Source organism: Poecile atricapillus, chromosome 2 (genome assembly GCF_030490865.1).
Source record: "Poecile atricapillus isolate bPoeAtr1 chromosome 2, bPoeAtr1.hap1, whole genome shotgun sequence".
NCBI classification, from domain to species: domain Eukaryota; kingdom Metazoa; phylum Chordata; class Aves; order Passeriformes; family Paridae; genus Poecile; species Poecile atricapillus.
Genome location: NC_081250.1, coordinates 31,746,920 through 31,769,689, shown reverse-complemented (window position 1 = coordinate 31,769,689; position 22,770 = coordinate 31,746,920). Strand labels below are relative to the sequence as shown.

Genomic DNA, 22,770 nt, shown 5'->3' with positions numbered 1-22,770 from the left:
GGGAGATTATTCACTGCTGTACTGAAAAGCGTGGCTTAGGGATAAATGTCTATCATCATTACTTAATGGAAACTTAGGAAAGTTTTCAAACAAATGCCAGTGAGATAGTTGTTAGTTTTTACTATAATTTCCTCAAATATGTATCCTAAAAAACTAAGCATGGACATGTATTTATAACAAATGGATAGACTAGAGGACAGAGATTGGCTGGCAACTGAAACAACAAAAATAATTATTTTTTTAAGGTAATTTACTAAATTTTTTGTTCCAAAATAATGTTTTTTGGAGGTAATTTACTAAATTTTTTGTTCCAAATTAATTATTTGCTGGATGAAAGAACTAGTCATTCTAGGTTCACCTTTTATTTACTGAAATCCCTTACTGAAGAACTGTCATTTCCTGATCCCTGTCTTCAGTGAGGGGTGAAGCCCATCCCATACAGCCACTCTGCTACTGCTGATTTACCATTTTGAAGCCCAGCAGTGAGGCAACGTGAAGTTCACCTTCCTCCTTCTGTGGCATAGCACCAGAAAAAATTGAAAGGCTACTTGTAGACTACAGTGTGTGCCATGTGTGTGGTCTGACATGACCCAGAGACAAATTTTGTCATTGACTTGCCCAGTGAACAGTCTGTCAATTTCCAGGATTCACTTGCCACACATGAGAACAAAACCAGTATTTTCTGTACAGCAATGGTTTTGAATGTTCTCTGGCAAGAAAAGAGATTCAAATATTAGTAATAAAACTCTGTTAAAAAAGGGCAAATAGGGCAGTTGTAACATGGAACACAAATTCTTTCATAAAATTCAAATTGACAGTTGTTAACTCAGTTTTCAAAGTGATTGCATTAACATAGATATGAAACACTTAAAATGCAATTTATGAAAGTCACATCAGAACATGAATAAAACCTGTACTTTCTGTAGGAATTTTAACATTGCTTTCTTTCTAGGCTATCACAGAACAGTGTCAGAACATAGGTTTCCACTCTTAAGATCCTTTCCTGCTTCTGATACGCCCTTAGCTATAAGACACAGCCTAAACAAAATGGTGTGCTGAGACCCTTCTGCATTTCACCAGGGAGAAGGAAGAAATGAGAGCTGCTTATGACATACTTCAAGCAAATTCTTTAAGGAAACCTACTATGTCTAGCGCTGGGAAACCCATAATTCTACAAAAGTCAGCACCAGACATGTATGTTGTATAATACTGCCATGCAAACTAGTGGAGATGGGTTTTCCAGGTTTATGCTTGTATAATTGCTTCAGATTATCCTTCAGATTATCCAGCCTCTCTCAGATGGACATGAATTCACCGTCCAGTTCTGCAACATGGTCTCTCCACAGCCTTCAAAACTGGTTACAGCTGGAGGGAACAAAACTCTAGAGTTTGTGATGGAGAAAGCAATCTTGCTTTGCTTCCGAGATACACACAGATGAAACAAAGATCTGACAAAAGACAAGTTCTTCAGTTTGCTTTGTCTGAAGAAAACTTTTGCTAAGGGAGCCACACTATGATTCAGAACATCTATGAGGCAATATAACAAGTTTTAGAGCTCTGGATTAAAATATTTCCTTTAGGAGTTCTCAATTCACAGAAGCAATAAATAACCAATTTCTGTGATTATCACCTATGAAAGGCAAAACCTACATAATGACTTTGTGGGTTTTATTACTGCAGCTGTTGTAGGTTTTCTGTTAATTACAGATTTGGGAAAAAGAAATGTTCTGTTATTGCTCTCGCACGGTTCAAGAGTATAAGCAACAACGATAAACAGAGAGGTGGAGAACTCAGTAGGATGACTTAATTTTTTTCAGTAAAATATATCTGTTTAGAGGTTAACTCTGGATTATGAAGAAATGCAGCAAAATAGGCATGAATAATGGAAGTCCATGACAGAATGAATATCAAAAAACAGTCACCAAAGAAATTTCTAAAGACAAGTTCTAATTTTGGCAATATTTTCTTCATAATGTCCTATTCCCTCAGCTGAGGCAGGCAGAATGGATGGAACTAATGCACCACTCTACCCAGGAACAGACATAGCATCTTGTATGTGAGTCCCAGCTCCCTGGTATTTAAGAACAAATAAAGTAAATTAAAAAGAGATTGCTCCCTACTAGTTTTGTTGGTTTTTTTTACCTGTTGAAATTCTCATAGATTTTGAAATAAAGTAGATTAAGGGGTTCAAAAAGGATTTAAAATTTTTTTAAAAATCTGTATATGCCTTGAGTGTAAATGATTTTTAGCCAAAGCAAATATAAAACCAAATAAATTCTAGGAGGTAACATGAACACTCAGCTATGAGAAGACCAGGACGTGTGTAACATATTTTCTGATCTGTCAGACTTGATTGATTGACACAAAGACCTGCTATTCCCTTGTGCGTGTTCTGCCTAAGGTAACAATGCCTAGGACTTTCAAAGACAGGAACTCATGAATTTCGAGTATAGGAACATGACTTCATATAATGCAATGACTTGAGAGCTTACACAATGTCTTTTCTTATCAGACACTTTCATGCAATGCAAAATTAAAGCGTACCTTTCAGGGCAGATGTTCTCCAAAACACACCATAACTCTAAATGGTAGAATTGTAGGATAGCTTCCTGTAGCGAGATGTTTTGGATCAGCTCAGCAAGAATGAAATATGTGATAAATTTTTGGACAGGAAAGTAAAGGGAAACAATATTTTTCAGTGGGAAGAAAGAGGGATAAACACATTTTCCAGAGGAGCTTTCATTCAGCTCCTGCTGCTTAAAATTAAAACCTTCTGGAGCTGACTTGCAAACCCCAACAAGTAATGTAGAGCACGAAGTTGAATAAATCAGGTGAAAACAAGCACAGAATGGAGCTGTTACTAGGCAATCTCAGTAGGCAAACTGTGCAAGTTGGTCAAACTAGTTCAGTGGGAAAAGCACTGCCTTGAAGCTGCACAGCTGACGAGGCGTTCAAGGCAAGGAAAGCTTCTCCCTGTGGAGAAACTGAGTGAATTTTCTTGCTGTTTCATGAATAATAGTCATGCCTCATAAGAATGGAAACTTGTTCATACAAGCTACATTTGCACATAAATCAAATTTCAAGACATCTTAAAAAATCTCTTAATAACCTAATCTTGCAGCTGAAGAGACATGACTGCCTCTTTGTGACTGTGCAAAGGAGTTCAGCAAGGGTAACAGCTCGTGTAAATGCAAATAGGAGCCTTATGAACAATCAATTTATTCCTCTGCCTTCTCTCCTATGAGCCAAAATATCATTGATCTGCTGTAGTTAATGCTCATAGCCAGTGATTTCCAAAAGAGAGGTGCTGGGGAAACAGGATAGGACACACACAGGTAAAAATTAAAATATTAAGGGCCATCAATATCAAATCTATTCAATAGCACAGCTTCTCTTATAGCAGGTGAAGGCCAAAACCCAGCACCATGTAGAGTTGGTACCTGTTTACTTTTGTGTCTTGGTTTATCTGCTCAAAAAAAAATCCAAGTATTTGCATCTTCGATAATTTTTACATACATTATTAATATGTTGCATCCAAATTTTTCTTACTTTTTCTCTTGTGGCTTCCATGCTTACAGAAAATATGTACTACAACTGATATTTTCTTAAAATTATTTTATACTTTTTCCTTTTCTCCTCCTTCTCAAAGCAAATATCTTGAAATATTTTAACAAAAAATCTTAGCATTTTAGAACAATTTTGAATGTAAGGCCGTAGTCTAAAGTGCTTTAAAAAAAACTGAGCAGTTTTGTGGTTCCAAAATTAAAAATAAAAATGTATCCAAATTTGAACACCCAAAATTTGTTAGGCTTCTAAATATAAACTAAAGCACTTCAGCATGAAGTCTGTTTTTCAGAGATAAAAAGTACCTTTAGTTCACCCTATTGTGACCTGGTTTTGAGGAAAATATTAATTTATTCATTTGAAGTTCTCTAAGGCTGAGAATTTCTTTTGCAGGCTTCATTCAGAAGCAATACCATGAGTTGGTGTTGCAGAATATCCAGGAGTGCAACATAAGATCTACCTTGCAAAGAAGGAAGGAAGGGGAGAGGTACTTTTATGAAGTGGTTCACAGATCAGCAAGTTCTCTAATAAACAGGCTAGTAAATTTGCTTTGGAAAGAGTACAAGCTGATAAATCTCCCTTGCTATGTTTTCTGTCGATTGATATGATATATTTTACTTAAAATTAGGATTGTCTGAAGCTCAGTGGATTTAATTATTTGTAATTATCCAGTTGTTGTCAGTATGTGGCCATTTTATGACAGTGGTATCTACTGTGTGGGTCAGGTTCAACTGTACATCTTTTCAAACACAGAATTAATGTACTATTGATGAAACCATTACTAGAACCAAATTAAAGTCTGGGCTGATGTATTGGTCCATGGGGTGCTGTCAGACATGAAAGGAGTAATTAGTATTCATTACTTCATACTCTGCAACATTCCAATTATTAATGAACTTCAACTGCCGGACTGCACCATATCTATCACAAACAGTCTTTCTAGTCTTTCATTATTAGGAAAAAAACATTCAAAATACCCAACAGAACTACTAAAATAAAAAAAAATAACAGAAATGAATCAAGAATGAGGCAAACTCTGCTTATTTGGTAATAAATGGGGTATATATTGTGTGGGTATATATATATAGTGGTGTATATATATATTGTGGTGTATATATATATATATATATATATATGTAATTCTACACACAGACACACATGTGCCCCTCAAAGGTGACATGTGCACCTTCAGTCAGGCACAGAATGCCACTTCAAGTAATGCTGCCTAAAATATTGGGCAGAAGAACCTATTTTTGAATAGCTTCATATATTTGCTTTTGTGTCCACGTACACAGCTTCATTGTTCTATGTGGAAGCTTTTGCTAAATAAATTCAAAGCTATATTGCTGTGACCCTTGTCCTTCTCAATCCAACTTATTTCTGTTTTTTCATATCTTTCACATCCTCCCATTCCTTAAAAGTCTGTTATCTTGTGAGAATTCTGATCTCTCTTTTAGAGCAGTATAATACTAATTTTCAGCGAAGTTTCTTCACTCTGGATTCTGAAAAGCAAGCTGTATGCTCTCACTGTGAGGTACTTCAAATGCAGCTATAGAAAAATGCAACAAAGTGGGATCATTTCAAGGTCTCACAGCGCAGGGCAAGAGTGCATCTTCCAGGAGCTTCATGTGTACAAGGAGATTTGAGCTGGTTTTCACTGCTTAGATTTACTGAACAGGCACCAATGCCTGAAATACAGGGAGGGAAGGAGGGAAAAAAAATATTTGGTATCCTGTCTAAAATGATATCCTCTTTATTTATAATATATTTCATATTTTCACTTTCAACTATGTGAAGCTGTGCAGGCACTCTAACCACTCTTCGACTAACATTTGAGATGCATCCAGAAATGCCTCGGGAGTATGTCTGGCTTTGTATCAGAATAAACATCACATACTCCAACATGAAAAATCTAGCTTGTTGATGTGTTGCTTGCAAACAAGAATAGGAGGGAGGAACACATTCAGACTTAAAATAAATTTACATTTGAGCAGAAGCAAACTGACATGGCATTTTAGTTCATCAGATTAAATATTTAATAAGGCTTAATAAGTTTACTCTTGAGCAACCACAAATCAGCATTATTCTTTAGGCTGACATCTGCATTGAGAACTCAACAATTTCATCTGAAGTTTTTGTGAAAAGTTATGGGAGACATTACAGACTGAAAGTCTCTTGCACCAAGTACAAACTTCTTTATTTTTCCCCATTATTATCCTGGAAATGTGTATCTAAAAAGTATCTAAATAAGATCTTAAGAAACATTTTTAATAGTCTTTTTAAAGTCTGATAATTTTTCAAAATATAGAGGAGAAAGAGGGCATGGGAATCAAAGATGAGATTCACAGACATCACTCCAAAAAGGTCAGAACATAAGGTTACCTTCCCTTGTACCATCAACCACTCCTGCCACTGCTGTGTCAGAACAGAGGAAACTCATTAGGTCAGCATTGTGTCACCAGTTTGAGTCTGGAGGAACGGTGCAGAGCTCCAGGGTGGAGCTGCAGCCCTTCCCTTGGGAGGGAGAGCCCAGAATGGGCCCCAAATTCGAGCATTCGGAGCACTCACATGGAAAATGAGTTTTGGCGCTAGCAGACCAGGTTTAGGGGAAAACTGAGTGGGCATTAACACCTCCATGACATCTGCCTCCATGAATTCCTAACCAGGATCAGCTGGACTGGTTTGGTGCATGGGAAGTTGGCAGCAATATCAATGTGAGCAGTCCCCATCTCTGGCTGATTTATTTCTGCCCTGTGTCCAGCCATATCAGTTCTTCTTCATTTGTCTTATTTTCCAGGGTTTTTGTTTGTTTTTTTTCCTTTTTAAGCTGCTTCATTATTTAACAGGTGGCCAAAAAGCCATAGTGAAGGAATGGTTTTCTTAAGCTGATATTGCAGCTGGAAAACCCTTTTTTGTTAAATCCAAATCTAGCCTGTCATTTCCAATGCCTTCCCCCTTGTTATCAGTGCCTAGCATGGAAAGGAAATACTTTCCTGTCTTTTGAGCTGAATTATAATATATGCAACTCCTTGTTTTACTCCTTTCTTCGAAGTAAAAAAAGTGAAGGATTCCACTCTAGCAATGTAGTATTTTGAGTCCAATTTGTAAGCTGAGAACATTATTTTGCTATCTAATATGATACAGATACTAACATTTTAATATCCACTCATCTCCAGATTTTAGCCATTGCATTTTAAAAAGAAATCATTTGTTACATGAGGAGTTGAAGCACTAAGTAAAACGTAGCAATCAAAGCAATATAGATCCAGTTGTCATGGAAAAATTCTGATTACTCAGGCATACTCACCTTCCCTTTTTAACTGCATGTCTTCCAAGCAGATGATCAAGTATGGGATCAATACAGTCACACATGTTTTCAATTAATACAGTCTCATCAAAAGCTAAAGCTCTTTCAATGGTCTTCAGAAAACTTTACCTGAAAAATAAAATTCCCCCCCTGCCCAATATTAGATAAACGCTGGTTATAGAAAGATTTTCTTTATACACTATAAATAATGAAGCTTTTCTAAAAGCATGTGGTTAAACCATGGAAAACTGCTCACAAAGAATTGCCCATTGTTTAAGAGTTTGACAGTTTTGAGTTTAACAACTTTATACCTATGCTTTTTCTAGTCATCATATTAAAAAAAAAAGTATATATATATATATATATATATATATATATATATATTGCTGGGGCTTTTCTTATAAGCAAATCTGAGGGTACAGCCCCACATTGTGGACATTGGAATTGACATAGAAATGTTGGGGGAGCATATATCTATATCATCTATATCTATATCTATATCTATATCTATATATCTATATCTTTATCTTTATCTATATATCTATATCTATATCAATCTATACCTATCTATACCTATATATATATAATGTGTATCTATATACCTATATCTATATATATAATTGATATCTATATCTAATCTATATCTAATCTATATCTATATCTATATCTATCTGTCTTTTCTTGTGTTACAGTTTTTCTTATATCCTCATTTAAACTATAAACACTTAGAGTCTGAATTGCTTGGGAGAAATCTGTTTCAAGGGGCATGGGAAAAGGAGTAGATAATAATGGAAAGGTAAGTAATCAGACAATATAGCTTCACAGAGCAGGGTACTACTGAATGTGAATGGAAAATCATGATTATTTGTGAGGGTTGGAAAAAGAATGAAAAGCAGACCAGGACAGATGAGGGAAAAGAGCTGATTCAAATGAGTAGACAGGCTAGATAATTAAGACCTATTTTAAGAATAAGGCATTACTGTGATCATTTACTCTTTTGTGTAGTTGTGTGTATTATCTGGAATTTAGTTAAAGAACTCTGAAAGCCCTTTGAAATGGAGCATTATCTCCCTAAATCTAAGCAAAAATAAGAAAATATGTGAAGAGATCAGTTATACGCTAGTGCTATCAGCTATAATTCAGTAATAAGAGTAAGAATTAAAAACATAGTTGTTTACCAGGAAATGACCCAATATTGGCTTTTGCCTTGAATGCTGCACATGCATGTGAGGTGCACAATGCTGTGTTCTGCTGACTAAACTGTAGAGTTTAGAGCTTTGCACCTTACCTGTTGAAAAAGTGATCTGACCCTCACAAGAAGTGCAGCTCAACCTCCATTTCCTCCTCATCACTTGAAAACAACGTAAGAAGGGTGTCTTTTCAAGCACCATTTTAAAGGGAAAATAATGCTATGGATAAATGAGCAGAACTGTAGTGATATTTCAATTCTTTAAGTAAGTGCATTTCAACAAAAAACCCTTAGGAAAATTAGGGTAGCTTGAAGGCAGTAAACGCGAAAGCCAGTTCTTCAGCGAGCACAAATCCTTTCTGTCCTAGATGTACCACTTTAAGGTCAGCTCCATATTTATTCTTTATCCATTTAATTCCCTGTTGCTGGGGATCTATCATCAGAGGTCAGCACTCACAGTTTGTTAGGACAGTGGCATTTTCTGCTGACAGCCTATCACCCTCGTTACCCCACGCCACAGCCGGAGCATCATCTGTCAATGTGGCAATTGGGTCCAGGCCCAAAGGAGCCTTAGAATCACAGCACAATATAATCAGCCAGCAACGTTACAAAGAGGCACCACATGACTCAGTGCAATGCACAGGATAACTGGGGGGATATAAATTAAAGTAAGGCAGAAAAGTAAGGAGGATCCCTGTGGAGTTTCATATGAAAAGAAAGTGACGAGAAGCAGTTTATCATATTTATAACAGATTTTTAAAAAGTGTTTTCTCTTAAGATATTTACTTCATAAAAATATTTATAGTTCAATAAAGTTAAAAATGTATCGTATATTATACATCTCAGTGTAGTCTGATATTGCAAATTCAATGCTTATGTATGCTCTTGAGCACCTATTTCTGGAACATAAATCAGTATTTATCCACAAGAAAAAATTATAAAAGCAGGATTCCCATGGCATCTTATTAGTACAGCTCAGCCACCCTCAAAAGCCAGAGAATGGGGCCATGTCTGGGGGCAGAGGCAGGCGTGGGGCTCCCTGTGGGGCAGCAGCTGCAGCCAAGCTGTGCTGTGAGTGTCCCTTCACCAAGGGGGGCTGTCAGCGCAGCCAGCTCACAGCCACGCTTGCTGGATGCCAGCCCCTCACAGGAAAGGAGATGGAGTGGAATGTCTGAAATCAGTGCTCACCAAACAGGTAGGGGTGGGGGGAGAAATGCCTAATGCAGCACAACAGAATAAGAGAGAGTGAATAAATAGGTTGTTTGGAACAAACAAGAGGGGCTGGTGGAAGCAAAATAGTAGAGCTATACCAGATGCCTGTAATTAATTTTTTTCCTTACTGTAGCAAAGGACAAACCCCCACCAGTTCCTTCATGGTGTTATTCCAGGCTTCCTTATTAGTGATTTTTGGATTGAATTCAAAAGCCTTATATAAAGGACAGCACTGCATCATCAGTATTAAGCCTGAACTATCTTGTCCCCCATTCAGAAATATCTCAAAAACATTTCCATCAAAATTTTCCTTCTCCCTGGACATGTCTAGTCCTCATTGCTGGCATTTAGACTGATGCTTCTTTGAACAGTGTGCACTGAAACCAAAAACCAACCCCATGTATACCTGACAGTTGTTTATAATGAAAAGCATTACATATATTTGAGCCAAATTTGCAAAATTGTTAGTAATAAGAATGGCACTATGCCCCTAGCGCAGCTTCTGTGGCACAGTTACCACAGTATTACAGAACACATACCACCTTAAATTGCCTAACTCTTGGTTCTAATCTCTGAGCCCAAAATAAACCTAACTTTTGATGAATGCTCTGAAAATGCAAGCACAATGGTCCCAGCAGGCATACACTCCCCTCTGCAAGCGAGCAACTTATCTATCTCCCATGTGTAACACATTCATCTAAATATATCAAACGACTGAAAACATAATTTGTTTTATCTGTGGACGGTAAGACAACCAATACAATAATTTCCATGAGCTGAAATACTTCCTTGTGAAAAACAATACCACTGGGGTATTATCAGGATTCCTAATATTAATTTTCACACAATGCCAGAAAAATATCAGAGTATATAGGTATGTCTATTGTCACTGTATCTGCACAAAGCTGATACTTAATGACATAGAACTACTTGCTGTTCCTTCTATAGAGGACTATTAATAAACATCTATTTTACATAACTTTTCAAGTGTATTTGTCTCTTATTTTCCACTCTTCCTCACTTGCAGGAAAACAATCTAAACTGAAATGACATATTTTGTCTCACTGCTGTTCAGTGAAAGCATTTTATAAAGTAAAACATCACAGTATGGTTTATTTTTATTCATAAAAATGTTCAATCCAGTTCAGAAGAGTCTTAAAAGAGTTAAGAATGACATTTATTTCCAGTCCTACTATTGAAAATATATGAGGCAATTTTTTCTACCTCAGCTGCAAAGTAGAAGGAAGTTTCTGAGAAAGGATTTTATCTGCAAACAGGTTTTTGGTGGAAAAGGACAGGGAGAGGCTCCAGGTAAAGCAGAGCTCTAGACAAATTAGTGACTGTCAAACTCTAGCACAAAGAAAACATCTACAAAGAGATGTCTCCACAGTTCCGAGTGCTGACCTTGGAAACTCAGATTTGGATTTAACTCTGTTTCCAGAGGGTCCTCATAACCCAGCTTGCCTGCTGTGTCATAGATCTATGATTGAAAATGAGGTAAGTGCTGCCCATTTCACATATTTCTGAGAATAAATGACATTAATAATTATATAATACACATAAGAAATAGGAAACGCGTAGGAGCATTTGCACTAAGGAAGAAAAGAATGGTCCAAAGCTTCAAAAGTAAGGAGAGAGAAAGTTTTGCAGAGACAGCTGCAAGGATTGGAACTTCTATGCATGTAGTGAGTACTCTCATGATTTCTTCTATGTGCAGAAAAATGGGGATGATCATAACTACATGCTTTTCCTGGAGCTGACAAGCTAAGCAGAATAGGTCTCTCTGTACAGCTCTATCATTTTCACAGCACTTGCTGTTACAAAGGTGTCACAAAGAACAGGCTTTGGCATTGAGAATTGGAAAGGGAAGGGATATTCTTCTGCCAGGGAACCTCTCTCTTCTTCATTTCCCTCAAAAGATACCTGTAATCTGAGGAAAACATGCCTGGGTGCACACACATTATGTGTGTGTATATATATATATATATATACGTAAGTGCACATATATACATAGCCTGCAGAACAAATACCTTCAGTGAGCTATATTTGTTTATACACATCTGTATTTCAGATTTTACCTTTTTGTATCTTTAGAGAAGGAATCCAGAAATGTCCCTTTGGCTCCTGGTGATACTGTTTTATGAAGGGTCCAAAGTAAGATACAAATGCTGCTGTCAATAAGATGTTACCACATAAAAGTTTTCTTCTGTGCTTTGAGGTTTTCAATGGACTGTCTCCAACAGGTTTTTTGACTGCAAAGCAAAATTAGAAAATGTTATCTCCTGAGCACCATGGAAGTGACAGAATGTTTAATCTCTGTGTTATTAACCAGAAGCACACAAAAGTACAACAGGAGAAGAACTCCATCCACAAGAGATACGCTTCCAAAGACTGCAAAGGCTGGAAACAATCCAGAATTTCTGGCGGTGACTTGAAACCTTTGAAGCTGTAAACAATAGGATAGAACACTTTGTCAAATGTTCTGTTTACTGATTTTTTCAGTAATCGGTGCTTTTGTCTAGATCAGATACAGCATGGTGGACACACTTCAGTATTGGCAGCACCTGGTGTCCTACTGCCAGTGCAAGCATTTCCAGCAACATTCAGAAAAGCTAAGGAAACAAGAATATTAGAAGACAAAAAAAGAAGAAGAAGAAAAAGCGGTTTCAACCTCAATAAAGATGTCACCTCTACTTTTTTTTTTCACACTTTTTTCCAAGGGGAGGAGAAAGGCAGCAGAGTTGGTATCCCTGCCAGCGGCAGGGGGTTTAGAACTTAGATGGTTCTTTAGGGTCCTTTCAAACCCAAAATTCTGTGAAGACCTGCAAGGTTTTTTGCTCTTATTTGTCTTTCTTCTTTTACCTACTAGCTACAGACATCTTACTCAGCTAAGGCTGCAATTATTTGGAATTTTGACAGGAGAAAAGATGAGGGTGGCCAAACATACAGGCTGCCCAAAGAGGTTGTGGAATATCCATGGTCCTGGACAACCTGGTCTAACCAATCCTGTTTGATCAATGAGGATGGACTAGAATATCTCAGAAGGCTCCCTCCAGCTGCAATGATTCTGTCAAAGTTTAACTCTAGAACAACTTTATGAATTTTTTTTTGTTTTGTTTTGTTTTGTTTTATTTTTTCCTACAGAGGGTCCTGGTTTCCCTTGTTCTTTTGCAGAGCTCATTTTTAACCTGGGATATTTAGAATGAATAGTCAGGAGTGGCCTCAGATCTTGATGATTTATTGCAAGCAGATAAGTGGAAAGCTGTCATTTTATTCCAGTTATGTGTTAAGGACAGCACACCATCTAGCTGAAATTTAAGCTGGTTACTAAAACATTTCAGAAAATGAAAGCATCTTCTTTAAAGATAATGAACACTTAAGAAATGAATCCTCTCTTTTCAGTCATGATTTGTGACATAGCATAAACCCCAAACTAGCAGTTTTGGCACATTACGCTTTGATTGTTCTGTGTGTACAATTCCCAGTAAAGGAATGAACATATGCATAAATGCATGCTCAAATAACTTTGGCACAGAGAGGAAGGTGAAAACTGATCACTCGTTAGAGTCATCTTCAAATGGATAAAAATCTAGATGTAAGATAGGGATAAAGTGTCATAACCTTTCCTCTTTGTACAGTTTGAAATACTGCAGATAAAATAGTTTTGTCGTTTGTTTGCTCGCATTGGGGAAACCCCAGGAAATCATTCTCCAGTGAGTGAAGCAGAGAAAAGACCAGGATGAGAGAAGGAAAACACCTCAGAATTACTTATAAGGACAGCCATTTACACTCTGCCATACAGACAATTGTTTTTCAGAGCAATGATAGTAATCAAATAATATTTTTCCAATCCTTTACATGATGTAATCTAAATCAATGAAAATCTCTGAATGGAAAGTATTCTCTATGTAATTTGATACTAAATGTTTGGTTTTTTTCTGGTGCCATCTGTTTAAGAGCTTAAAAGAAAACTTTTAAATGTGGTCATTTTTGAAAGCTGTACAGATTATAAAATCAATCTCAAATAACAACTGACTCTCGTTTAAAAAAATAATTTTGTATGTGTAAAAAACCAAAGCAATAAATTAATTGTTAAATTTTATATTCATGAAGCATTTTCCACTTACATTTTCCAGAAAAATCAGAATTACTTACTGAAATAGGTAAACATTCAATCCTGGGATGACAGACACTGAATTCAATGATAACAGAAGACTCAAAGTTTGTTGTTATGAAAGAGGAATATAGAAGACCCACTAAGAAAGTAGAAGTATCTTTAATAAAAGCATGCTGCTTAAAAGAGCTAGCATGTCTATGTTTCACAGTATAAACACAGGAATTTGGGGTGTGAAGGCCTCCTAAACCGCAGTTCCATCCACAAGAGATGCCCAACGACTGACAAGTAAAGGATCATTCCTGTTAAAATTTCTAACAGCAACGTTTGCAATGTAGCAGTTTTATTTTGAAGCATTTTAGACATCCATTTTTGCCTAGAGAAGTCATTGGATTTTTCTTTAAATCATTAACTGAGGGCAACAAGACAATAAATCCATTCATTTACAAGAGGGCTTTTTGATTTATACATTCTCTCCTCTTGTCTTACTGACGGGTAAGTCATAAACAATAAAGAGCACCCACCTCATTCTCCAAAATAGCTTTGAAATTTGAAGATTTGCTAAACATAGAATGATTGTCTATTTAAATCTTCAGTAATTTTACCATACCAGCCAAGCACCATAAATCACTAGTGACATTGGCTAACAAGGGTTTAAGAGTTGGAACATGCAGTGTAATAAATTTCCAGACAGTTAAAAATCACTATAATTTTATTCTAATGCATTATAGATTGCCTGTAATGTCATCCTGGCCGGGGTGACCCATTTCTAATTTTGAACAGCTGTTCAGCTCGGGAGTTAGTTAATGATTAAATATAAATTGCCTGATTTATTAGTCTGAATGGCTGAGCTTCCAGGTCAATGCTATATAGACAAAATCATCAGTCTTGATGCTTTTCAGAAGTTAACTGTCTCCTGTTCTAGTCAAAAAGAATTTATTCTCAGAGGAAAAGGCTTGACATTCTCAATTAATCCTTTCCAATATTTTCCCCCTTAACTTACACAATAAGATCACTAATAAAACCTCACATTTTGGAGATAAACTTCCTTTAATTATGTGTAAATCTTCAAGAGCTGGAGACTAACTATGGGCTAAGGCTACTGACTTGCATAGAGATTCCGAAAGATTTGGAGGGCTGCAAGGCCAGGCTAGTAGGGACCATCTCAGGTGTCTTGGGGCAAACAAAAGTTTTCATATGCAGATAGTAACATCAACTTCACTGCTTTTCTATAAGAGGAAAGATTATTTACATATTTTACATTTCTAGCATAGTAATTTCAGAATCAGATAAAAAATATCTTTATTCTGTTTTAATTGCATTGGGGTTTTTTGATTAGTTTTATGCTCATACGATATTTTTTTCCAAACTGATTTAATATTGATTGCTAGCCTCTGCTGAGATATTTGCAGAAACAAAAGTACCCACACTCTGACCTTAGACAGAAAAGTCACAGGGATTTTAAGAAAACCAACTCAAAATATTTATTCAGACTGCTTTGGGAGCTCATGTCATAGTGTAAATATTCCTTGTACTTTCTATTTCCTATTATATACACTTATTTGTCAAAAAAGGAGCTTCTAAAATTCTAGATGATGAATTGAGAGAGAAAATTTCTTTAAAGACCTAGGAGAGGCTGCTCAGCAATGCTGTGGCTGACTCCAATGGTTCTGTTGAGTAGGCATGCAGTAGCTTTAATGATGTTTGTCTGCAAATAAAGCTAATAATCACACTGAAATATATATAATTTTAACATAAATACATTTCATTCTTATTTAAAAATTATTAGTTTCTGTAAAAAACCAAAAGCAAATAGCAAATATCTGATGGGTGCCTTCCACTTATTTGCAATCTAAAGTGCAACAAGGGCAGATGCAGGGCGGTTCCATCCTGACCTAGAGAATTATTCAGTCTTTCTGCTCATTAACCAGAGGCTGCCCAGGCTGTCACAATGTGTTCACAGTTATGTATAAATGTGGTGACTTTGTTATTGAGATTTCTCTCTAGCAATCTTGCCAATATGAGTTTCTCAGCAATACTTGATTTTTACAAAATACAATTGTGGTGCAGCATGTTTTACTTCACGCCATTTTATTGAGAGTTTATTTGTGGTTTGGGGTTGTTTGGTTGGGTCTTGTTTTTTAGGTTAAAGGATTTATAATAATTGTCATCTTGTCACCTTCATCCTCCCCTGTGCTCCCTCCACCTATTTTCCCCACACAATCCTCAAATGTTCAGGCCTAGCCTCCTGTCAAACAAAAGATTTCAACAATTAAAAAACTCACACTAAGATGAACATTCAGGCAAAATCTTTTTAGTTGGGTCACTTAGCCAACCTGTTGGCTAGCCCAGTAATTTTGTTTATTCTGTTTACATCATCTTGACATAGGACTGTTTCTCCAACTGCTTTCTCCAGTGAAGATGAGAGCTTATGCAGGAAAGGGACGGGTAAACAGCATAGCTAAGATTTGTTGTTTGGGGTTTTTGTTTGTTTTTTAAAATTATCATTATTTTTATATCAAATAATATATTTTAATGACAATAATTGTAGGCAGTAGCTTTAACTTTGAGGGACAAAAACTTCAGAGGAAACATTTTGCTAAATTCTGTGTTTTATCCTGCAGCTCCTTGAACACCGTAAGTACATTAACTAACAACAATTTAAATAAAAAAAAAAATGCAAGACAGAATTATTATTTTCATTTTGCATATGAGCAAATATGCAGAGCCTGGAGACACAAAAATATTCAGTAATTTGCTCATGGGCAGATTTTCTGCATTCTGATCTGCACCTTCAACCACACTTCTCTGCACTCTGCTCAGAAGGCAGCAACATCCCTGGCTTTGTTTTCAGGGTCTCACACTGCATGCTGGCCTCAAAACAAGTTGCCTCAAACCAATTTCTTTCTCTAGAGTAACATACAGAGCTAAGTGACTTCCACTCGAGGGCAAAATTTTCCCATGTGGGGTTTAATGAAAGAACAGCAGCAGGAGCAAGATGTGCATAACTCTACAAAAGCTGTTTTTTACCATTTTCTTGCAGGATCAGAGATTTGGATCTCTTCTGTCAGGTTTGATGCTTGAATTGGTGGTGTGCAACCAGGAAATTTATTATAAGTTTAAAATAAGAAATTTATTGGCAAAGGGAGAAGATGCATCTTATAGATTAATAAAGAAGGTTGATTTGATTTCTTTAGGGATAATGAGGCAGCCAATACACCTCTTATGGTGATGAATCTTAAATTGAGAGACTAATGAGGACTTATACTCAATAAGTACTCAATAAGGGCTTCTAACAGAGGTGGGCTATAAGTAAAATGTCACCAATCTAGCATTCAAGGCATAAGAAGAACGAACACAGTAACAGTTCTCTGACCTTTTTTGGGAGAGACTGATTTCTAGACACCTCAAGTTTGCCTGCATGATAACATAGAGATGACTATAGCTCAAGTACACTCATCCATCAAAGGCTCAGGCAGTAAAGATGAGAGAGTGAGACAAACAGTAAGCAGTGCCTCAGTATCTGTGGGATTTGCTTTTTTTGATACATAATAGTCTCCTTTATCACAGCAGTTCTTATCCTATGACTTCTGAATAGGAAAGTTGTCACTACAAAAACACACCGTTCCCTTTTGTCATCTTTTCATGGCATGCAACATAAATAAAGCCTTGCAACATCAGAATTAGATATTGCATTTTATACCCCAGCACCCTAAATTCCATGGGATATGCCATGTATTTTAAATACACTTGTTTTCGAGGAGCTGATGCCAGGAAACTGTTCCACAAATCACAGCAGAGAGCCATTACTCTCCATAGCAAGCCTGCTGGACTGTGCCCTTGTATAACCCTTGTCAGGCACAGAGTATATTTTAAGTGCTCTCATATAACAATGATTCTTGATAATGATAAATAATACAAATTGCATCACTTCTGCAAAAAGGGTCAGCTTGCCCCAACTTTTTAACCTCAGAACTACTAAACTTCTCTTTTTTTTCTTTTCTTGCATAGTATAGGAATATTTATTGAGAAATATATATGAATGCAAAAATGATAATTTTCACAAATATTTTTAGCAGATAACTAGCCTCATGAAGGATGGAAATCTGATTTATTTCCACTCAAAATACTTCTAAAATAATTTTGCTTGTGAAGAAGCAATCCTTTTACATATTTCCTAACTAGCTTTTCATTCAATTTACTGTAATCATTTTACTATATAGCAATGGTTGGACTTGATGGGATACTAAAAATTTAACGTACAAGAAAGGATTCATAACCATCATCCTCCAGAAAATGTTTTTTAATCATCTTCAGAACATTTAAAATGTTTGAATTACATCCTGTATTTCTATTAGGACCAGCCTGATTGTATTTACCATCAAAAAGGATTACTGTAACAATATTTATTACAATGCTGCCCACAGACCATAAAATAATTTTGGTCAGCAATTACCTTTAAGATCATTGAGTCCAACTGTTAAGCCAGCACTACCAAGCCCACCACTAAACCATGTCCCTAAATGCCACACCCCCACATCTTTGAAATACCTCCAGGGATGGTGACTCCACCTGGCAACCCTTTTGGTGAAGAAATTTTTCCTAATATGCAATCTAATCATTCTCTGACACAATCTGAGGCCATTTTCTCTTGTCCTTGTTGCTTGGGAGGAGAGAACCTGTCCTGTTCACTCTGCAGAGCCTCCCTACCCTCCTGCAGATCAATACTCCTGCCCCACTTGGTGCTGTCTGTGAACTGACTGCGGGGGCAGTCGATCCCCTCATCATTTCTCATTTCAAGATGTACTCTGGAGTCCATGAAAAGTGAAAGGAGGTCAGTCCAACTGTGCTGCCTCGACTGAAGGTGTGTTATTGATTACAAACAGCTGCACTGGTTATCATCGCTGAGAATTGCTGGCCACAAAACCTTCCATATGAAAAATATGTAACAACTCTCCTTCCCCCTCTCTCCTTGCCAACAGAAAGAAGCTGAATTATGAGTCAGGGAGCACAGAATACCTGTGAATGCAGAAGCAGAGATCACTAGCATCTGATGCTCTGCCTCCAAGTTTATTATTTGGAAAATGGATAGAGGAAGATGGAAAAGAGGCAAATAAATGACTGAAAGGGAAAAGGGCAAGAAATGAACTGAAGAATGAGGAGCAATCCCCTATCCTGACTGGATACAGTCGGCTGATAGCCCAGAGAGACAGGTACAGAAAAATGTCCATATATAGAGAGTGACCTTCTTTTATCATGAGAAGAATTGTTGTTTTTATGGACACAGCTCTGAGCTGTTTACTCACACAGCTCAGATAAGCACTAAGAGCTTTCTACAGGCTGATGGGCTACATGGGGTTATCAGCCCCTAAGATAAGTAAAATCTAAGTACCTGTTGCTAAGAAGAGTCTGCATAGCTCATTTTTCTTTTCCCAGAAAAAAACACAAGTTTGCCTTCCCTTTATATTAATTTCACAGACTTTCTTACACAGTGAATCTTACCTTTAAAAAGCCTGACATGGACCAGCTGGAAAAGGTTGCATAGGCCAACATTACAAAATACTGAATAAAGAACTAAATCAAGCAGATCAAGAAGCATCATGATTAGAAAAATGCAACTTCTGAAACTTTGCTAGATGCAAAACTCTCTAGAAAAGACAAAGAAAACTCCAGAATATGTTTACAGCATTTCATTCGAACTCTAAAGATGGATGACAGTAAAATGTCAATGTTTCATGCTGAATTTGCACCTTTTCATCAGATAATTCTGGTTAATGGCACTGCTGTACATGACAGTCGTCCCCATGAGCAGCATGTTGCACACTATATCCTTTAGCATATGGATTAATGCAAGTTTCCGGCTGAGGAAGCCGAGCTGATTTTAAATGTAACATTCAACAGTGCAGTTCAGGATTGTTTAATAGGGATGAAAATCTGCAGAGAAATTTATTCACTGTTGACCATTAGTTGGACAAAAAGGATGAGCCCAGAGAGCAAAGACAGGAAGGGATCCTGTTCTCACCAGTCTGCAGACTTCATTCCATCTACTGAACTTTTCTAAGGAACACAGCTTCTCACCATCCTCTAACATTTCACAGGTAGGAAACCAGGCACTAACCACCAGAGCAACTGCATCTTTCAGCCATATAGTTTCCTGTAGGTGAAACTTCTTGAATTAACATTTTATAAAGTGGGTGTCTCATTCACAACTTGTCATAGTTCTGGAAAAAAAATTCCTTCTAAGCTTCACAGATGATTTGAAGTTCTGGTGCCTGCTAACTTGCAATTTATTTATTTTTTTTCCTTCTAGTTTCCAGTCCTGAGGAACCTGTCAATGCCTCTTACATGTGTCTTATGCACTACTTATAGACATTTTGATAATTTCCAGTCCGCCACACAGCTATTAGATAAAATTAGACATGTAATTAAGACTGGGTTATTTCAATCACTTTCAAATATTTTCTTTAAATAACATTTTAACATTTTCTCTCCATTAACAAGACATTATATGGTTTGAATACAATAGATAGAGAAATCATGGTTAGTGCATGTGTATGGAAGCTGTTGAGATATAGCATATATAAGCAGTTTGTGGAATTCAGTGACTTCAATCACCTCACAAATGGAAAAAGGATGACACATTAGATAAGAATCCTATTCCTATCTGGAATTTGCAAGACATTAGAATGAACAATATTTTTCACTGGTCTGTGCAAAGGATTGCACTGTAACTGAAGCTTTTGAAGTGAAGTGGTTAGAGGCTATAGCAGAGCACCTAAAAACAGTGACTGTACATTCTTCTGAAATATTAATTTTATTTTTTCCAACAATCCTCAGTAAGGAAATGGTAGATAAAGACACGAATTATGTATGTGTATACTATTTTTAAAGGTTTTTTCATATAATAAATCTGAATCCCTTCTTGGCATTTTCAAGTTTCTGGACTAAGTCACAACTCAGTTACAAGAAACAAGTCAAACCCAAGTTTTCCTGAGTGATATATGATGGAGTTTTACTAACACTCACTTAAATGTTACAAATACATCTTAGCATATATAGTATACACACTGCATAGATGGGTATTTCCTTTTTATTCTTCAGATAAAATTAATCTTGTAAAATATTACTGGATGAACTAAATTTCTATTTACTTTTGGAATCATAAAATGGTGTAGTTTAGAAGGATCTTTGGGGGTATTCCACTCCTACTCTCCACTCAATACAGGACTAACTTCAAAGTTGTCTTTGAATTCTTCATGATCAGCCCCGATGTCCTTCTTCCCTAAGATACTAATAAACAAAGAGCAATCAAGAATTATTCATAGGAAGTTCAAATATGTATTATTTTGCATTTGTCAACAGTGAATTTGACTAACTGTAGAGTTATCCATTCAACAACCCCATGGGCTCTGGAGCTTAATATTGTTATGAGTAATACCTGCTAGAGAATTAAAAATTAAAGCTTCTGTTCCTTAGAACAGTTCATCAGGTGGATCAGCTAGGGTATGAATCAGTTATAAAAATAATCATTTTAATGGGATCCTCCCACCATGTAAAGAGAATCCTGGCTGAATATGTAGTATGGATTTTAAAAAGTGGTTAGTAAAAATATGCATAGTAAATGACAGTATGACAAGTCTTGGCCTAACACAGGAAACAAATGCAAAGACAAATGCAAGGGAATTGCAATTTGCCTGTAGTGCAGAATTCCTCCTGTTAGGAAACAAACATAGCTGAGAGAAAGACTGCTGCTAACAACCCTCAGAAAAAATGCATGAGGAAAGGGGAAGTAAATAAATGTAAAAAAAATGATGATTCAGATTTGGAGGCTGATTGAATGCAAGGTCGCCTAAACCAGGAAAAAGGTTATTTGAGATACTGTCAGGCAAGGAAAAGAGATGTATTGGTACTTTTTTCAAAGGAACAGATTAAAACAATGAAAGATTTCATGAGTTTCAGGGGTGACTTCTGAATATGAAAAATAAGAAAAAAAACCAAAAACGCAAAAAAAAAAAAAAAACAACCAAAAAACCCCAGCTTCCTAAAACAACACTAAAAGGCTATTTTTGTCCAAAAGTGATTGTACTTAATAGACATACCTCAGTAGAGATGTGTGAAATAAAAAACCATGGTACTTCCAAAAAGACATCTTTTAGTGCAGATACAAGCTTCATTAGGGCAGATTTTGATATAAATGGCAACTCCAAGGTCATAAGGCTAAGGCTGTTACACATGGAAGAAAAATACCTGCTGTAGCAGCTGCCAGGATTTTTGGGGTGGAGGTCAGAGGGGTCAGAAGAGAAAGTGAGATGGTAAAATCTATCTTTGTTTATCCATTAAAACTGCATGTCCTTCAGAACAAGACAAAAATTGGATATTAAAATAGCAGGAAGAAAATCAGGAAATTTCTGAAATAAAGAATTAAGTTCTAAAATACCATAACTCACAGGCTTTCAAGACTTTCCATAGAAGTGGATGCCTGTCATTCCTTTAAAATGCTAATTCATGAAAAAAACTGTGAGAATAAATGCCACATTACAGATCTGTTCAGCCTTCGTTTGTTGCTTGATATCTTAAATTGTGAGGTTACAGATCTAAAGGTTACCAACAAAAAAGTCCTAAGCCAAGTCAAAGTCTTTTAAACCTAATTAATGTCATAGATTTTGAAGCAATTGAAGATTTCTTTGCTAAATAAGGTTGATAAGCTTGCAGCAGAAATTCCTTCCACTCACCATCTTCCAAGATACCATAAGACATCTTTGTATCAAGAGTGCTTTGTGCTGCAGTTGCTCCATTAAATGCACACTCAAACAACAAATAATCCCTCTCAGAAGTTCAATAGGTACTTGATGACAAGTGCGGTCCTCAATTACATCATTAACTCGCAAGACACTTGTCAGTAAAAGACTAACCAGAGGTTCCTCTTCTATGTGTGTGTGTGCACACATGTGTACCTGTGTTTGTGGGTCTTTCAAAAAAATTAGAGGACATTTGATGCTGTTTTTATTGTATGTTTAATGACAAAAGTTAACACAAACAAGCATGAGCTTCTAATGCCCTTTCTGGAGGCTATTGCTGTACTGCAGTAAGACATTACTTACTTATATTAAGGTATAAAAACTTGGCATATATTCCCTGTAAAACTCACAGACAGTTACTTCTATCAAGCACCATTTCAGGTGTTAGTCTTTGGGTTATAATGTTCCTAGATGGCTTCGAGGAAATTCAGTCATTTTGGATTGACAGCTTCATGTGCTGCCACCCAAACTGCAGAATGTTCTTTAGTACATTTGTGGGGAAAATAGTGATAATCCCTATATGAAACCATGCCTTTAATATTTGAAGTAGATAGTAATAATATCAATACAAATAAAACATGTTAAA

The 22,770-nt window shown here is 36.5% G+C and overlaps 1 protein-coding gene across 1 annotated transcript in view; it reads right to left on the bottom strand.

Moving 5' to 3' along the window:
* The window catches only part of DNAH11 (dynein axonemal heavy chain 11), a 103,088-nt gene that overhangs the window by 4,464 nt on the left and 75,854 nt on the right, over positions 1-22,770 (bottom strand). Inside the window, 2 exon segments of the mRNA XM_058831056.1 lie at positions 6,872-6,984; positions 8,405-8,629. Of these exon segments, the coding sequence (XP_058687039.1) occupies positions 6,872-6,984; positions 8,405-8,629 (338 nt within the window).